Genomic DNA, 17,307 nt, shown 5'->3' with positions numbered 1-17,307 from the left:
AAGGGACATTTCCAAAGTGGACAGCTGCCACCCGGCTTGTCCACAAGAGCAGCTCTCCACACTCATGCACCCTTTTCCTTCCTTCCTTTTTCCTTTCTCTCTTTCTTCTTCCTTTCCTTTCCTCCCTCCCTCCCTTCCCTTTTTTTTGTGGTGGGGCTTGAACTCTGGGCCTAGGTACTGTCCCCGAGCTCTTCAGTACTCAAGGTGAGTACTCTACAATATGAGCTCCAGCACTACTTGTGGTATTCTGGTGGTTAACTGGAGATAAGAGTCTCATGGACTTTCCTGCTTGGGCTGGCTCTGAACCATGATCCTCAGATCTCAGCCTCCTGAGTAGCTAGGATTACAGGTATTTGTCACTGGTGCCTGGCCCCTTTCTTGGGCGCCTCATTTATTCTCAGAGTCCTACAAGGGAGGTCGAGGAATCATCCAAACTATGTGGCCTATGTGCCCATGGATCAATAGGGCTGTCCACTGCAATGTCTGCTTTCTGCCCCATTCGCACCTAGTGACTGTGCCGATTTGTAAGCTGTAGAAGCTACAGAGCCATGGGAAGCAGCATTATCTCAGGGCACAATCAATCTCCCTTCTCCCCCCACCAATACACACCCCCACTGCCAATCCTATTTCAGTGTGCCTAGCCTCAGTTTGGCTGCTTTTGCATGTCTGTCTACTTAGGGCAGACCTAGAATGTAGGTCATGGAGACAGAGTTCTACCAGATGCTTCCTGAGCTGGCTCATGGAATCCCTAAGGGAAGGCTCTTATAAAACATAGGAGCCTCCCAGCAGGGGGTTCAGTGTGTTGTTTCCTCAAATTATTACACGTTAAGTTCTCCTAATTCTGCCCTGGTAAGACCAGCATTCAGCTGCAGGACTATGGCAACCTGATTATGAACGGAGGCAAGTTGTACTGAGCGTGCAGGTCAGCTCGGCACCCTCTCAGGGAGCTGAGATGGGTCAGCCTGTGTGTCTCTTGAAGGCAAGGGCTAGACAACAGAGTGCCAGTCTGCAGGACACTCCAGGCTGGATTGTGCGTGTATGTTTGAGTGTAGATCATACACTCTCTTTTTGACCTTTACAATAGCACAGTCTCACAGGTCTCTGCAGGATGATGGAAATGTTCTGTGTTCTGCATGTGGCTGTTGAGTAGCTATAATGTGGCCCGGGACCCCAAAGAACGGAAATTTTCCTTTTCAATTGAAATTTAATTTAAATTAAAATGTTAGTGGCTAAGTCTATACTAGTGCACAAACAACGGAAGGGACTTGGGGTTGACAGTGGAGTATGGAGAGACAGCCCCGCTGCTGTGGGGTGGTTGTGGGAGGGCTTCTGAGGGCCACCTAGGATCTTTGTTGAGGTTTCATTTCAGGAAGGGAACTGAGCTGGCCCCAGAAGAAATGGCAGAGCAGCTGCCTGCCTCCCGGCTCTCCTATCTCAAGCCTCTGCTGCTGCAGCTGCCCTCCTCCCCTTTGACACACACCAGCGGAGAGGTGCACAGAACCCAAAGATGCCACCCAGCCCCCTTGCTTATGAAGAAAGTGAGGCCCAGAGAAGCTGAGAGCCTTGCCACAGTCACTTGTCTAATTGGTGCCAGAGTCAGGACAAGTGCCTGGGCTGAGGGAGCCATGGGGCATGGCCTTGAGTATCCCAAACGCCTCCTGTACCATCTCCTGCCACACCCGGCCGTCCCCACTCCCAAGCTTGTGGCCAATGCTACCTCAGGTCTCTCTTTCTGCCCACCCACCCCTCCAGGACACCTCTCTGCTCCTCGAGCCCCTCAGACCTTGATGCTGATAGGCCACCCAGTCTGCCATGTGGAGGTGCAATGACCTGCCAGGAGTGACCAGCCAGGAGTCTAGAGTCCCCCATGTGGAACTGTCCTCAGTGATAACCACAGAGAATAAATCTCTTCCCAACAACCCCTCTGGAGATCCCAGCTAAACCTTCACCCAGACGCTAGGCACTCTACTATATTCCCCCATCTATACCATGTCCCGGAACTAATTCACCTCTGCAGGGAGAGGCAAAGCTCCCTGCAGTATCCTCCCCATCCCCATCAGACTTTGTTTGCCCTGGGTCTGCCCAGCGTCTTCCAGTCACCCGAGAGCTAGAGCTGGAGCTGGAGCACCAGGGTGTGAGCAAGTACCGTCTGGTGCCTGCTGCGGCCCGACAGTCATGTCAATGAGAGGAGAGCCTGTGCAGCTCATCCAAGGCAGACGGTGCCCACCCCACCCACAGCACGGAAGGGCCCGGAGGACAGTGATCAGAGCCAAGTGGAAGGACAAGAGGAGGGGAAGGAGGGAGAAAAGGAGGCACTGGACATCAAGCATGAGGAGAGGGATGAAGGAGACAGGTGATGGGGTACTAGACAGTGAAAGGAAGCCCTGGACCTTGAGTTCAGTCTCCGGCAAAAAGAACCCTAGAGCAGGCTTCAAAAACAGGAACTGGCCAGGGGCATCTTGTCTTTGTTCTCTTCCCTCCCTGTCAATAGAGTCTTCAAACTCTCCAGCCAATCAGACACTGAGCTGCTTTCTGACCCTGTACTAAAGGGAGGCGCAAGGTAGCTCGCCCAAGTCAGCTCTGGAATGGAGAAATGTATGAGCTGTGTCCTCTTTCGAGGCCCTCCCCTCCTCCAAATACAGCCCACCTCCCCAGTTCCCAACATCCCAGGAGTCCGAGGCACTTACTTGGGAACTGGTAGCCATAGCTAGGCGCAAATCCAGGGTAGCCTCGGCCATAGGTTGCCACAAAGTTGGGGTAGCCTTGAACACAGAAAGAGAGAGCTGTTAAAACAGCGGCCTCAGCTTTGGAGTGCAGTCCCAAGGTGATGCACACATGCCAGAGTCATTTTCCTTCACAGAATGACTTGTCTCTGGGGAGGATCTTTACCCAGGTCCCGGGTCACCACTCTCCTGTGGCAGGAGTAGGAGGTGGGGGTGTCAGCCTGCTGGTAACCCGTATTTGGGCAGCCCAGACCTCCCAAAGCCCATGCACTTTCTTGAACCTGCAGAGTAAATGCCACACATTAGCACCAAACACAGGGCCTGTGCTGGGCTCTGACATTTGGAGAGCTTACCCCGAATGTACTTTACTATAAAGCTGTTGACAGTAGGAGATTAAAGTCCTTGTAATGTCTCCTCCCGAGGTGGTGGACAACAAGGCCAGCAGCAGGCAGAGCAGGGGTTTTCTGGGTTGTGTGTGTGTGGCAGGGGGAGGTGTCTCAGTTTAGTGGCTAACCTGAAGGCTGGCTGACCTTGGCTTTAGGCAAATGCTGGACCTAAGTAGCCATGGCCTGAGGCTTGGGGGAGAAAGCAGGGTGATCAAGACATGCCACAGTGGTACCAGTGTCTCAGGAAATCCTGGGGAGAGTCATGGGGGGATGGGTGTGTGGAAATGTGCACCGTGAGGCGTAGCCCAGGTGCAGAAGCCAAGGTCCCATGTTTTCAAGGATACATCAAGACCCTTGTCTTGGCAGCACACCTAGAGTGACCAGTTACTGAAAGCTGTCTGGGGAGGCTGCTGCAGGCTAAGCCTGAGGTGCACAGAGAGCCTGCTGGAAGTCCTAGTGTCGATATGACTTCTAGATGTCACTTCAGGCTCTGCCTACTTCATTCTTCACATCCCTGCCTCGGCTCCAGCTACAGTGATGGCCAGTGTAGCTGAGATTTCCTTGGCCACAGCAGGTTCACTTGTCCCTGCTAGCCTTAAATGCCATGGTCCCTCCTGACCACTCAGCAGGGGAAGCTCAGAACAATTCTACTCCCCAAATACCTCCATAGCTGCCCTGCCACCAGGCTACTTAGCCTTCTGCTTTGGCTTCCAAGGTCAGTGACTGGGTTTGGGGCTGCCAGGGCTGGAGTCCTTGCCTTGTGAGACTTGAGAGGAGGCCAGGCCAGTGAACTCGTAGGCTCAGCCAGTGCGACCCTTCCCCAGATGCTGCCTTGGGAGCCAGTGGGCAGAGGAGTGAGGGGCGATGGCTCAGAATGTACGCAGGTGCCAGCAGCAGAATCCAGCATTCGGAGGAGGCAGCAGCTAGAGCTAGGACACCTCTTCCCCCCAGCTCCCTAGCTCCTGCCTCTGCTCTCAGTCCTGTTCTTAGGCTCTGGTGGGCTCTGTACACTGCCCACATTCCTTGCAATGATCTCCTTTGCTGCTTCCAGCAGCCAGCGTTGTTCCTGTAGTTTCCATGAAAGCTCTGTTTGAGCACCATTTCAACAAGTGGATTCCACACAGCCTGGAAACCCTCTAGCAGCCAGGACAGTAAAGACCACTCGCCTCATGTCTCTGTGCTCCCTCACGCTCCTAAACAACATCCCCAAACATCAGCTCTAAGGGGTCATCATTTACTTTCCCAGTTGATTCTCATGTGCTTTCTGACCCTGTAAGTGAGGAGGAGGGAAACGCTCTACCTTGCTCACCTCTGCACAGTCAGGCTTTGCTATTCTTTCTCACGCCAGTTCAGGCTTTTGTGCCTCAGAGGACCAGAGCTGAGACTCACCACCCCTCCCTTCTTTACAGATGCTAGTGGTGTGGCTTTTGCCTGTGACCACTGGATCCAGAATGGTGTGGAAGCCAGGAGATGAGTTCCAGTCCTACCTTGGACCCAAAACCATACTCCTGGGATTTACTGTGGTCTGGATGAATGCCCAAGACATTCCAAGTTCTAATCCTATATCCTAACACACACTGAGCTATATAGGGAGGTGGAGCCTTAGGGAGGTGAACAGGTCATAAGGGCAGAGCCCTCATGAATGGGATCAGTACCCTTCTCAAGGAGGCTCCAGAAAGACTCTCACCCCTTTCACTAGGTCAGGACAGAGGGCTGCTGACCATGAGAAAAGGGCCCTGGAATCCTCCAACGCCTTGATCTTGGATTTCCCTAACTCTAGAACCATGAGAAATTAATGTTGTCCATACACAGAATAGGACCTATAGAACTCTGTCATAGCAGCCTGACCTGAGACAGGGCCTTCCCTTTCTCTTGGGGCCCGAGAGTCTTGGCATTTGCAGAAAGCCTTATGAGGTCCCTTTTGGCACTCAAAAGACTAAATTCTTAATCAAGACTATATGGCTATGGCTCTCTCCCTGGCTTCAGCCAGAGGCTTCTCAAATACGTGCTCCCTGATTTTACTGGCCAACTGAGCTGTCTTTGCTTCCATAGGCCCTGCCACCTGCTCTGTCCCTCACACCTGGCTCACTAGCAGAAGGCTACCCAGGTGAGACAGAATGTCCTAGCAGCTTGCACTCACTGTTCTCTGAGACCCAGGAGCGAGACAGAAAGAGAAGAAATGATAGTCCTCAGATGCGTACACACTGGCCCCTTCCTGGGTATTTATTTCATGGCTGGGCAGCTCAATTCTCCTTCAAATTAATCACCTGCTATCAAATCGGATCTTTCAGTGCTAGGTTTTTCTAATACCATTTTTATCAACAATATTGATGAACGGATTATATGCAAACAGCCAAATCACTACTGCCTAGGGGCTTTCCTGATGAAAAATGGCCCTGTTACTTCTAACTTCAGAGCTGGGGGGGAGGGGTCTTAAATATTTTATTATTAATCTGACAGTGGAACAGCCATTCCCTTCTTGTACTCAGGACCCCCCACACGATCCCACCATAGACACTTTCTTCCTGGCATACCCTAAAAATGTTTGACAAGGAAGAAGAAAAACATGGCCACATTCACGCTAACTTTGGGCCTCATCCCATGCTTCCTGGGCGGGTCAACATGATCATTTCCTGAGGAAGATGAGAGTTTGGCACCTGCAAGAGTAGGGGAGACCATCTCTACACCCCTATTGCTGAGCAGCCTCTTGGCCAGGCAGATGAAATTATAAATTTATAATACAACATTACTTCAATTTTCCTCTTCATTTACTGCTGTGCAGCCCAGCTCTGCTCCAGCGGCTCACAGCCGTGGCCACACGGGGGAAACTGGCAGGCTGCATATCAATAGCACATTATAGCAGGCCCATGTGGCTGCTCCATCAAACCACATTATGGTAGGGTGACCCAGCCACCACTTCCATTAGCAGCTGGGCCCCTCCCTCACTGGCCACTGCATGATTCATTTGCTCCAGTACCTTGGATGCCTGATCAATCCCACAGTAATTATCTCTTGTCACTAAAGTTAAAAAAAAAAAAAAAAAAGCAAGCCTTCTGCCTGGATGATCACCTTTCATGCAGGCTGGCTTTCCATTGTGACAGAAATCAACAATAGAACTTGGATGTAAGCTTCTTTGGGGGACCCATTTCTGGGATGCTAGTAGGGCCCGAGATCTTTGTTCCAAATCTTGGATGGGTCCCTGACTCATCTTCTCTTGTGCTAAGTGCTTCAGCTAAGCAAGTGTCATGGAAAACTGCTCTCACACAGGCCCTTGACTTTAAAGCAACCAGAGACAAGGACTGTTTATTCGGGGAACAGCCAGAGTGCGACACATCTGTGTGACATGCAGAACACTGCCCAGGGCACCATGAGAGCTCAGTGAGTGCAAAGCAGAGCAAACACTAGGGCCAGGAGCCCCTAGACAAGGAAGTGAAGGCCAAAGTCTATAAAGACATTTAGCGGGCTGGGAAGGTGGCTCAGTGGTAGAGCGCTTGCCTTGCATGCCTGAGGCCCTGGGTTCGATTCCTCAGCACCACATAAGCAAAAAAAGAAAAAAGCCGGAAGTGGCGCTGTGGCTCAAGTGGTAGAGCGCTAGCCTTGAGCTGAAGAACTGAGGGACAGTGCCCAGGCCCAGAGTTTAGGCCCCACAACCGGACCCCCCCCCAAAAAAGAAGACATTTAGCTCCCCAAATCACCTGGTGTTACAGAGAGAAGTTCCCTTAGACCTCAACTGCCTAATTTAGACTTAAGTTCCAGTAGAACTTATGATATTAGATAATACCAACAGATTATAGCTTCTCAACAATTACTGATTAACTGACTGATTGGTGCCAGTCCTGGAGCTTGAACTCAGAGCCTGGGCATTGTCCCTGAGCTTCCCCCCACTCCTACCTTCAAGGCTAGGGATTTATCACTTGAACCACAGCTCCACTTCTGGCTGTTTTTTTTTTTTTTTTTAAAATAGTTAATTGAAGGTAAGAGTCTCATGAACTTTCCGATCTGGGCTGGCTTCAAACTGATCCTCAGTGAGCCTCCTGAATAGCTATGATTTCAGGCGTGAGCCACTGGTGCCTGGCATGATTTATTTTTTCTTTCAATTCAGAGGACCTTAGAGTGAGAACCATGGTCGAGACTGCACTGAAGTTTCTTGGTGTAAGTGTAAATAAAAACGCTTTTGGATAAAATGGTTAGTTGGTCAACTGTATCGCTCCATTCCTCAGCCTGCCAGAGTGAATCCTTTACTGCAAGGCCTCAGCAATGTACTCTCTCTCTACCAAAGTTAAATAAATAGTATGTGCCCAATGAGGCCACGAGCATTAAAGGCAGGGGGATTATGTGGCCGAGGGGAAAGAAGGCCAAGAGGAATCAGATATATCAACAGCCATGTGTTTGCTTTAAGTCTATTTTCATTAAGAAAAACTAGGGCAATTCTTTTGCATCTGGCTAGCTAACTGTGGGCACTCTTGCTGCGGGAAGTAGAACAGCGTGTCAGAGGCTGTACAGATACCTTCTCCAAGGGGTGCATTTACTTTTGGTTCTGTCTGGCTGAGAGGCAGGTGACACTAGGGATCACTCTCTTCTTCTGCTACCTGACATGTTCAAAAGAGATTTTTGCTGTAAGGATGATCATATCTTTCTATCAAAGGCTGTGAGAGCTAAAAGCTGAGCAGGTGTAGGTTTTCCCAAAGGTCACTTTTATATATGCTCAATATAAGATCAATTTTATATATGCTCATCAGACTCTTCCATGAGCCCTTCCAAACCATGGGAAAAATCTGAAAAGGTATTAAACTCATTCCATGGTGGTCAAGTCATTCATAGGCCAGCACGCAGGCTCCCAAATGGACATTATTTCCCTGAGATCAGAGCATTTGTTCTCTGTGGCACATTCCGTATTTTAGATGGGCGCCTGCCAGGCCTTTAGTACATACTCAATAAATACTCGGCAGTACAGATGGCAGGGTCCTCACCTAAAAGAACCTAAGCCTCAAGTGCTGAGCTGCACCATTAGGTGACATGAGGGCAGCCTTAGGGAGTCTGCAGTGAGTGTGTCGGAGAGGCTACTGGGAGCTGGTGGCCTGACGGGGAGGCGACAGGCCCAGCAGACCGTGAGACAGTGAGCTTGCTTCCTAGATACTCTGCGTGACATCCCTTCTCCCCAGACTTCAGCTAAGCAGGTTCCTAGCCAGGATCTCTTGGGAGACCTTACTCAGCAGACATCAGATGGCCTTAGCACAGCGGCTGGGAGATTCAGGAGACCTGGGCTGCAGAAGACTGGAGCCACCACATAGGTCCTTGTCTTGAAGTAAGGCGCTGCAGCGGCTCATCAGACTCTCGAGGCTGGGGCTGAGAAGACACCACCATTGCCACGACACATGTCACACCTGTGGGTCTTGCTAGGCAGAAGCTGACTTCCAAGGGGGAAGGGCGTCAGCCACCTGCTCTTGTAGTAATGTGCCCAAAGCCCTCCAGTACCTGACTTGTAACAGCTCCCATACAACTGCACCTTAGGGATGTGAAGAAATGTTCTTCTCCCTTACATTTTAACATTTCTGTAAATGAGACCCATCTCCCAGGCAGTGTGGTAGGACAGCACCAGGCAGTTCACTCATCATTTTCTCCCCTTTCTGAATGGTATATGAAGATTTACCTCGCTAGGCAGGGCATCTAAAATTCAAGAAATACAGCATTTGACAGTTAAGATTCAGTTTCTCTTCTGCAACAACTCCATACAGTGAGGTGATTGTCCCTCTCATGGGTGGTGGTAAATGAAGACCAGAGAGGCCAAGCCACTTCTTCCAAGTTGCACAGCTGTCAGGGATAAGGAGTCCAGATCTCTTGCTTCCAAAGTCCTGAGCTTGTCCCCCTGAGCTACACGGCCCCTCAGAGCTCTGTTTAGGCTAGGGCTGATACGATCAATTCCATAGGAATAGCTCTCTGCTTGGTTGAGACTGTTAACCAGGCGTGGGCTGGGGCAGGACTGGGGGTTCAACAGAGTTAAAGCAGAGTTAAGCAGCAGAGTGGAGGTAGAAGGGCTAGGGAGAGTATAGAGCAGGCACAGAGGAGCTCTAGGATACAGTGCTATTTTTAACTAACACTACTTTACCATGGCTCAGGAAAGACGACTTGAAACACGCAGGAAAGAATCAGGGCAGGTGACTAAGCATCTGGCATTCATCACAGTCATTTCTGAGCAAGTGGGAGACTCAGATGGCATCTGCAGAAGCCCAGGGACTGTGTCCATCACCTCTGTAGGTGCTCTCAGGATGAGGCCACTAGGGCTGCCCACTTACTGAAGGCCCAGCTAACCCTTGAGGTCCCCAGCCACTACTCATGTCCTTAGTCTGAGGTTCCACTTCAGGATCCTCATGTCCCAAAAGGCTACTCCATGAAGTGAAAGGCCCTGGGCTTACTCATCCATTCCAGCCTAGCCCAAATATCACCACCAGCTTCCTAGACTCCCCTCCACCCTTCCTTGCATGCTCTTACAGCAACCCTGGGCTGTGAGGATGAGCCAGGCCTCCTGGAGATGAGCTGTGGTGTGTGTATCTCTTTCCTTATACCATGAGCTCCCCGAGGGCAGGGATACATAGTAGAAGCCAAAGGATATTGCTATGAATACCCTCTTCCCCTCTCCCTGCTATGGGTCCCATGAGGAAAGTCCTGGAAGCCCTTGTATTTGGGGAACCCAGGCCTGGCTGTCTGTGGAGTCCGGAATGATGAATATGGGAAGTGTTTTTGTTCTTGACTGAAACTTCTGCTTTTCCCCACTGTACAACCAGTGCATTCTTCCCAGGTTAGGGGGGCTGTTGAGGTGGGCTCAGGAAGGTGAGCGCTTCCTGTATATCTGGATTCCAGACAGGCCCTCATTGATGCCCAGAGCCTCTCTACTCAATTTCAATTCTCAACTGCAAAAGCCAACAAGTGGCTAACCTCTCCCCGTTTTTTTTTTTTTTGTCAGTTGTGGGGTGCTGTCCCTGAGTTCTTTTTGCTCAAGGCTAGCATCTCACCACTTGAAGCCACAGTGTCACTTCCAGTTTTTGGTAGTTAATTGGAGATGAGAGTCTCACAGACTTTCTGGAACCTTGATCTTCAGATCTCAGCCTTCTGAGTAGCTAGGATTACAGGTGTGAGCCATCAGCACCTGGCTGGCTCAAGTCTTCTACGTTTGATTTCAACATTTAAAACCATCAATTTGAAATTATCAAAGTTCATTTTGAGATATAATATCAAATCAAATAAAAATGAACATTTTTAAAGCAAGACCTAAGCAACTGTCTCCCAATAATTAGGAAATCATTCTCACTGATTTCAAATACCATCTTAATAATTATACTTTTATGTAGGAGTACTTGGGGTTCTTTAACATCTTCTATCAATAAGTATATATTCCTGCATATAATTCTAACACTTAAGATTATGACCTGATATGTTAATAAGCCAAAAGTGTTTTAAGTTAAAGCTGGGTGCTGATGGCTCACATCTGTAATTCTTGCTACTTGGGAGTTCAAGATCAGGAGGACCCAAGAGTGAGGCAAGCCTGGGTATACAGAAGGCGCCCTTTTGAACCAATAGCTGGCCATGTTGGAATGTGCCTATCATTCTAAGTTAATGAGAGCACAGGCATGGGAAGATCTCTGAATAGAAAAGCCTGTGAGACCCATCTCAGTGTTAAGAAACTGGGTGTAGTGGTACATATTCATCCTAGCTATGGTGGGAAGTCAACAGTCTACATGTGTGCTTGGGCAGGAAGTAAGACCCTATCTCAAAAATAACCAAAGAAATGGTTGGAAGCATGGTTCAGTGGCTAGAGCACCTGCCTAACAAGCACAAGGGCTTTGAGTTCAAACCCTAATACTCTGTTTATATATAAAACACATCTAAGCTGGGTGCCAGTGGCTCACGCCTATAATCCTACCTACTCAGGAGGCTGAGATCTGAGGATTATGGTTCAAAGCCAGCCCAGGCAAGAAAGTCCATGAGACTCTTACCTGCAATTAGCCATTTGAAAACTGGAAGTGGCACCATGGCTCAAGTGGTAGAGAGCTCACCCTGAGCTGAAAAGCTCAGGGACAGTGCTCAGGCCCAGAGTTCAAGCCCCATGACTGACTAAAACAACAAAACAGCAACAAAACCATATCTAGCCCACAGAACACCACAGCTTCACAATACAGTGTGCAGTGGAGTCACTCTCCTAAGAGGGGCTAAGTGGGTGCTATGGCTCACCACTACCACCTAGCACCTTTAGAGAATATGGGACCATGTATAGCCAGCACTCAAGTGAATCTACACTGCATTCTCACCAGTGTAAAAGTAGAAAATTTGTTAAGTTGACCTATTGTAAGGTGAGGACAGCCTTGTATAACATACTGTTTTTATGACTGCAGCTTTGAGCTATGTTCTGGTATTTGGCCAGTGTTTTCTCTCTCTTTTTTTTGACTGGTCCTAGGGCTTGAACTCTGGGCCTAGGTGCTGTCCTCAGCTCTTCAACTCAAGGCTAGTGCTCACCACTTGAGCCACAGTGCCAGTTCTGGCTTTTTCTGCTTAGTGGTGCTGAGGAATCAAACCCAGGAACTCATGCATGCGAGGCAAGCACTCTACCACTGAGCCACTATCCCAGCCCCTCCTTTCTCTTTTTAAGAATATATTTTCTTATTTATTCCCACATGTTTCTTCTTCTAGGTAAGTTTTAGAATCATCTGGAAAGTTTTCAAAGAACTCTAATAATACTTTTTCTTTCTTGGAAACTGTTAAACCTGAAAAAATAAATTTGTGGGGAATTAATATCTTGGCTATTTTTAACTATTCTCAAATGGCATCACTTTCCATTTTTAAAGGAACTCAAAACAGCTTTACCTGCCCTATTATTTTTCACAGACAAGTAGAATTCTTTGTAAGACCAACGAAAGTTTTATAAATTTAAAACTAAGCCAGAAATGATTTAAACAGTAGCAAATCTGAAAATATATAAAGAGCTTATCAAACAATATAGAAGAGGGACTCTTAGCCAAACTAAATGAAAACCCATTAAAACTAGACAGCTCATGTGCCTGAATGGAATTTTACCATTAACTACCATTTATCCCATTTAATTAGTATTTTCCTGACACACAATAACTTCCACTAAAATACTGCTCTCTCGCCTTGAAATTTCTAATTATTGTGGCGACCCACACCATTCCGCATCTCCTCTGCTTTCCCCATCTTTCATACCATTTAGGCGGTGAGATTTTCAATTATCTGTGCAGGACGGACAGAGATACCTTTAAGGAAAGGGGCATATAATATGCAACTCAATTTCTCTAAAAGCCAGGAGAGATCATTTTTAGTCAGAACAAACACACTTTGTCTTTCATCATTTTTTTTTTTGCAAATAAAGAGTAAAACAGGCTATTTAAAACATCCATTTAAATGCAAATTTTGATATCCCAAGAGAAAAATGTTAATCATTTAAATAGACAGGATTCCCTCCCACCCATGCCACCTCTACTCCTCTCCCAAGTTTTAGAAGATTGTAGCGTGAGCTCACACAGAAACCAGTCAGGAGTCTTTAGTTCTTAGAAACCCTACTGGGCTAAGAGGGCTTAGGCACAAGGAACAACTTGTGCACAGGAAACAACAGAGGGTAGAAACACGTCAGGCACAGACAAAAATGATATGCATGCATATGTCTATCTGGTCATCTTCATTCAAAGACAAGGAAGCTGAGGCTCCTGCTATTCCCATAAGTGGCAGGTGACTCTGATGGGCACACAGACCTCCATATAGCCCTCCCTGTCCACCAGGACCCCTGACCCCTGTCCAGACTCACCGAGCATCCCCATACCAAGCATGAATGCATCCATGGTGTAAGGCAGCCCCCGGGCCCGGCCTCTGGTCCCAGGTGGAAACATGACTTCTTTCGGCTGAGCTTTCTTACATTCTACCTGTTAAACAGAAAGGCCAACAAATGAGATGCAAATGAATTCCACGTAAATGTCAAATGCAGAACTGATCTGGTTATGAGCTAAGTTATTTTTAGACTTGCTCCTTACTCACTGTAAAAATAGCCATGCCGAGTAAATGGCCTGCAAAATAAATATTTAAGAAACACACCACTCGTGCAAATCCTGCTTTGGAAAAACCTACAAGGATGAAATTAGGTTCTGGAAGGGCAGCAAGGACGGCAGTTAAAGATACACATACAGGCTAGAGCTCAGATGGAAGCTTGTATAGAAAGCTTGATAGATTTTTTTTTTTTTTTTAAAGAAGGCAGCCATGGCTTACAGATGTGCCTGAAGAATAGTAAGAGCAGCAGTAACCGTCATCCCTCCTGATTGTGTGGCCCTTTATACACATCCCTCTGATGTTCCTTCAGGCCAGGGGCTCTTCACATCAGGTCATCTGATTCTATCTCTTATAAAACAGGCCACTCAGCCTCAGCTCAATCTCACGGATGAGAAAAGTCATCGTCAGGAGGCTTGGGTAACATGCTGACAGCTACCCCTTGCAGGCGCAAGCTTCTAAGCTAGATCTTTACAATTTCCAGGTTAGTGACTCCACCATTTCCATTCAGTCTATACGATCACCATTCTCAGGGAACTTGAGATTAAACCCTGATTCTGTTCCTCTATCTGGTGTTCACTTGCACCTATTATCTTCAAGCAGTTTCTAACTTTTTTAGTTTACATTCTGCCTTCAAAATGTCTTAATCCTACTTTACATCTTCATCCAGGAATCATTTAGTTAACAACCCTAACAATACAAAACACAAACCCTAGGAAATGAATGCACGCCATGGCCTGCTAAAGGGCCTCTGCTATTTGCCTAGGGCACCCAGTCCTGCTCAGCACGTCGTTCTTCTAGACAAATCTACTGGCACCGTGAGCTGTTAGTCAATCCCATTGCTGATGAAGATGGGCTGTTGCAGGGTAAGGCAGGGTTGCTTGCAGCAGCCCACAGTAATGCAGTCTGATACTGATATAGGAAGAAGAATCGATTGTCTTACTAAAAATGCAGTCTGGGGCCATATGGCATAGGAGCCAAAGCTACACTGAACTCCACAGCAGCGTAGGGCATCACTGTAACTTGATCTGAGTGCCCAAGATCAAAAGAACAAGTCACATTGTATGCAGTATAAATGGTTTAAAAAAGAACCTACTAAGCTAAGCACCGGGTGGTACATGCCTGTAATCCTACCTATTCAGGAGGCTGAGATCTGAGGATCACACAGTTTGAAGTCAGCCTGTGCAGGAAAGTATGCTATCTTCTTATCTCCAATTAACCACCAAAAACCTGAAAGTGGAGCTGTGACTTAAGTGGTTGAGCATTAGCCTTTGCCTTGAGCACAAAAAGCTCAGGGACAATGCCCATACCCAGGACTAGGCCTAGCACTGGCATGCACACACACATATGCGCATACACCTTTGTGCGCATGCACACACAGATACACACACACACCCCTAAATTACTCATTTTAGAGATACTCTCATCCCAAATACTTCAATTAAAGAGGTAATGTCCCCCTTAATCAATGATATTGCTGATGTTTGTTTGATTTTTTTTTTTTTTTTGCCAGTCATGGGACTTGAACTCTGGGCATGGGTGCTGTACCTGGGCTCCTTTTGTATAGGCTAGCATTCTACTAGTTGAGCCACTGTGTTATTTCGGGCCTTTTCTGTGAATAATTGAAGATAAGAGTCTCACAGACTTTCCTGCCTTGCCTGGCTTCAAACAATGATTCTCTCAGATCTCAGCCTCCTGAGTAGTTAGGATTACAGGCATGAACTGTCAGAGGCTAGCACTTTTGTTCTTTTAACACTGATCATTTTTGCTCTGTAAAGACTGATAACCCCAAATGTCTTATAAACAATGAATAAAGTGGCTCATTATTCAAGACTAAAATATAAACTAAACTAAAATATAAAACATGAAACAGGCCATTCAGCCTCAGCTCAGTCTCATGGATGAGAAAAGTCACTGTCAGGAGGCTTGGGTTACATGCTGGAAGCCACCCCTTGCAGGTGCAAACTTCGAAGCTGGATCTTTACAAGTTCCAGGTTAGTGATGCTACCACTTCCATTCAACCTATAGCATCACGACTCTCAGGGAACTTGAGATTAAACACGGAGTCTGTTTTTATAGTTTAAAAGAGCTGAGCATCAGGAAAGAGAAATGGGTAAAAGACATGAACAGGCAGTTCACAAGTGGCTCATAAAGAGGAACACATCCCCAAAGTAAGGTACATTTTTGTCTGTCAGATTGGCAGTGACGAACACACTGCTTGATGTAAGAGTTCCTGTGGGGATGAGGAGAGGTGGGAAATGTCATGTAGTATTCTGATGGGCAACCTGACAATATACCAAAACCTAGAAGAAAGTCCATTCCTTGACCCAATAATTCTATTTGTAATGATTTATACTGCAAGGACATATGGATGAGGGTATGTGCCAGCATATATATACATACATACATATATATATATATATATATGTATCTTCATATATCATATATATCCCTTATATATCTTCAAAGTCGAAAGGGCATGAATTGGTTAAGCTAAGTCTGGCCTGTCTACACTGAGTGAATGCTACATACCACAGGAAAGCAAGTACCTGAGGACAGCAGACATTGGAACTGGGAACCTCCACAGTCCCAGACAAACCAGGATGTCTGATCACCCTACACGTAAGAAGGCCAAAATGAATGAAGTGACTTTGGGGAAAAAAAACAAGTGTGTGTGTATACTAACCAGACTGACCAAAGTTCTCAGAGTAGCTTTAAAACTTTTCTCCATTGTTAAGGAAGTGGAGGTGTGGCTCAAATGGTAGGGCACTAGACTTGGTCAAAAAAACCCAAACAACAGCAGCAGCAATGACAGCAAAAAACAAGCAAGGACAAGCCCCCAGGACAGACTGACAATTTCCCTTGTGCATTCTGCTGTAGCTTATTTTCCAAGTTTTATTTTCCATGTTTTCTTAAGACAATGCAGTAAGTCTGTCACCAATGGGGTTATTAGGGAATTATTGTGGCAAGTAAGGAAAAAAATTAAAGGAAGTAAGTTGATGTTGAGTCTTCTAGGTTTTTCTCCTATGTCGGGGGGTAGCAACTGACCCCCAGGGGACTGGCTCCCAGGCCCCCAGAGGACTTATAAAAGCAGACTGAGAAATCTCATTTGCATGAATTTGCCCCAGCCCAGGAAAGTGGGTGGGCTCTGCACAGGCAGACAGATAATTACCTAGCACGACACCGGGATAGGGAATAATGCTGCTAACCAGCTCGCTTTCTAATAGCCCTATCGGTGACAATCTATTGCATTGTCTTATGAAAACCTGCTGCCTGTTCCTAGGCAACCTGATCAACGAAAATTTCAGGTTTATACAATTTTCATTTAGGGAACATAAAGGTTAACTGACTGTAATAGGAGTATTTTAAACAAACCCACCTACTCTTCCTCTCGCGGAACAGGGCTGGCAGCTCTGTTTAATTCTGCTGTCTTTGCTGGTGGCATTTTGGGCAGTACCTACCACTGGAATTCTGTCAACCCCCTGCTGTGTCAACCGTGAGCGCTCCCAGAGGCCAGGGGCCTTGGCTTCCGCACTTTCAGGACTCCAGCCAGCCCTGGGCATTTGAGTGACAAGGAGAGGCAGCAGACACAGCAGGGTACCTGGCCTGGCTTGGCCTGTGCTGAAGACTTCTTGAAAGATTTCTCAGACCAGAAGGCCTACCCACAGAGCCTCCCGCCTCGATTCAGTCAGGTTAATTCAGTGGCAGAGGAACTCTGTGTGCCTGGCAAGAGCTAGGCTCTGGGGGACACAAGTCTTTGCCTCTGAGAGCTCACAATCTATTCAAAACCAGCTCTGACTGTCTCATTCTCCAAAGATAAATGCAAGTATTCACACACTGAGTTGCCCCTGGCCACCCCTGGGCTTGTCATCTCTTGGCCTTAAGAGTTAGTTAATTATTGAGGCCACCCTACACAACTATGCTCTTCCGCAAGCCAGAGAGCTTGGCCATGGAAAGCTGAGGTACAGCTGGAACTCAGATAGGAAAAACCAGTCTACTTCCTTGGCCCTCACCATGACTTAGGTCATCTGGCCACACATCATACTCCAGACATCAATTGCTATACAGAAACTACCCTCACACAGAGTGTGGCTTCAGACAACCATCAATCATTTCTTCTCCATGGTTCAGGGAGTTAGTTCACAGCAATCAGC

The 17,307-nt window shown here is 47.4% G+C and overlaps 1 protein-coding gene across 6 annotated transcripts in view; it reads right to left on the bottom strand.

Annotated features, from left to right (window-relative positions):
- Msi2 (musashi RNA binding protein 2) overlaps positions 1-17,307 on the bottom strand; it is a 369,453-nt gene that overhangs the window by 34,860 nt on the left and 317,286 nt on the right. For all 6 annotated transcript variants that reach the window (XM_042670695.1, XM_042670704.1, XM_042670685.1 and 3 more), the window contains exons 9-10: positions 12,921-13,035; positions 2,688-2,762 (exon numbers count right to left, since the gene is read on the bottom strand). In XM_042670695.1, the coding sequence (XP_042526629.1) occupies positions 2,688-2,762; positions 12,921-13,035 (190 nt within the window). The remainder of the gene's footprint in view (positions 1-2,687; positions 2,763-12,920; positions 13,036-17,307) is intronic.

Source organism: Dipodomys spectabilis, unplaced genomic scaffold (genome assembly GCF_019054845.1).
Source record: "Dipodomys spectabilis isolate Male_0828 unplaced genomic scaffold, ASM1905484v1 ptg000018l, whole genome shotgun sequence".
NCBI lineage: Eukaryota > Metazoa > Chordata > Mammalia > Rodentia > Heteromyidae > Dipodomys > Dipodomys spectabilis.
The sequence above is the reverse complement of the archived record's forward strand: the minus strand, read 5'-3'. Positions and strand labels throughout refer to the sequence as shown.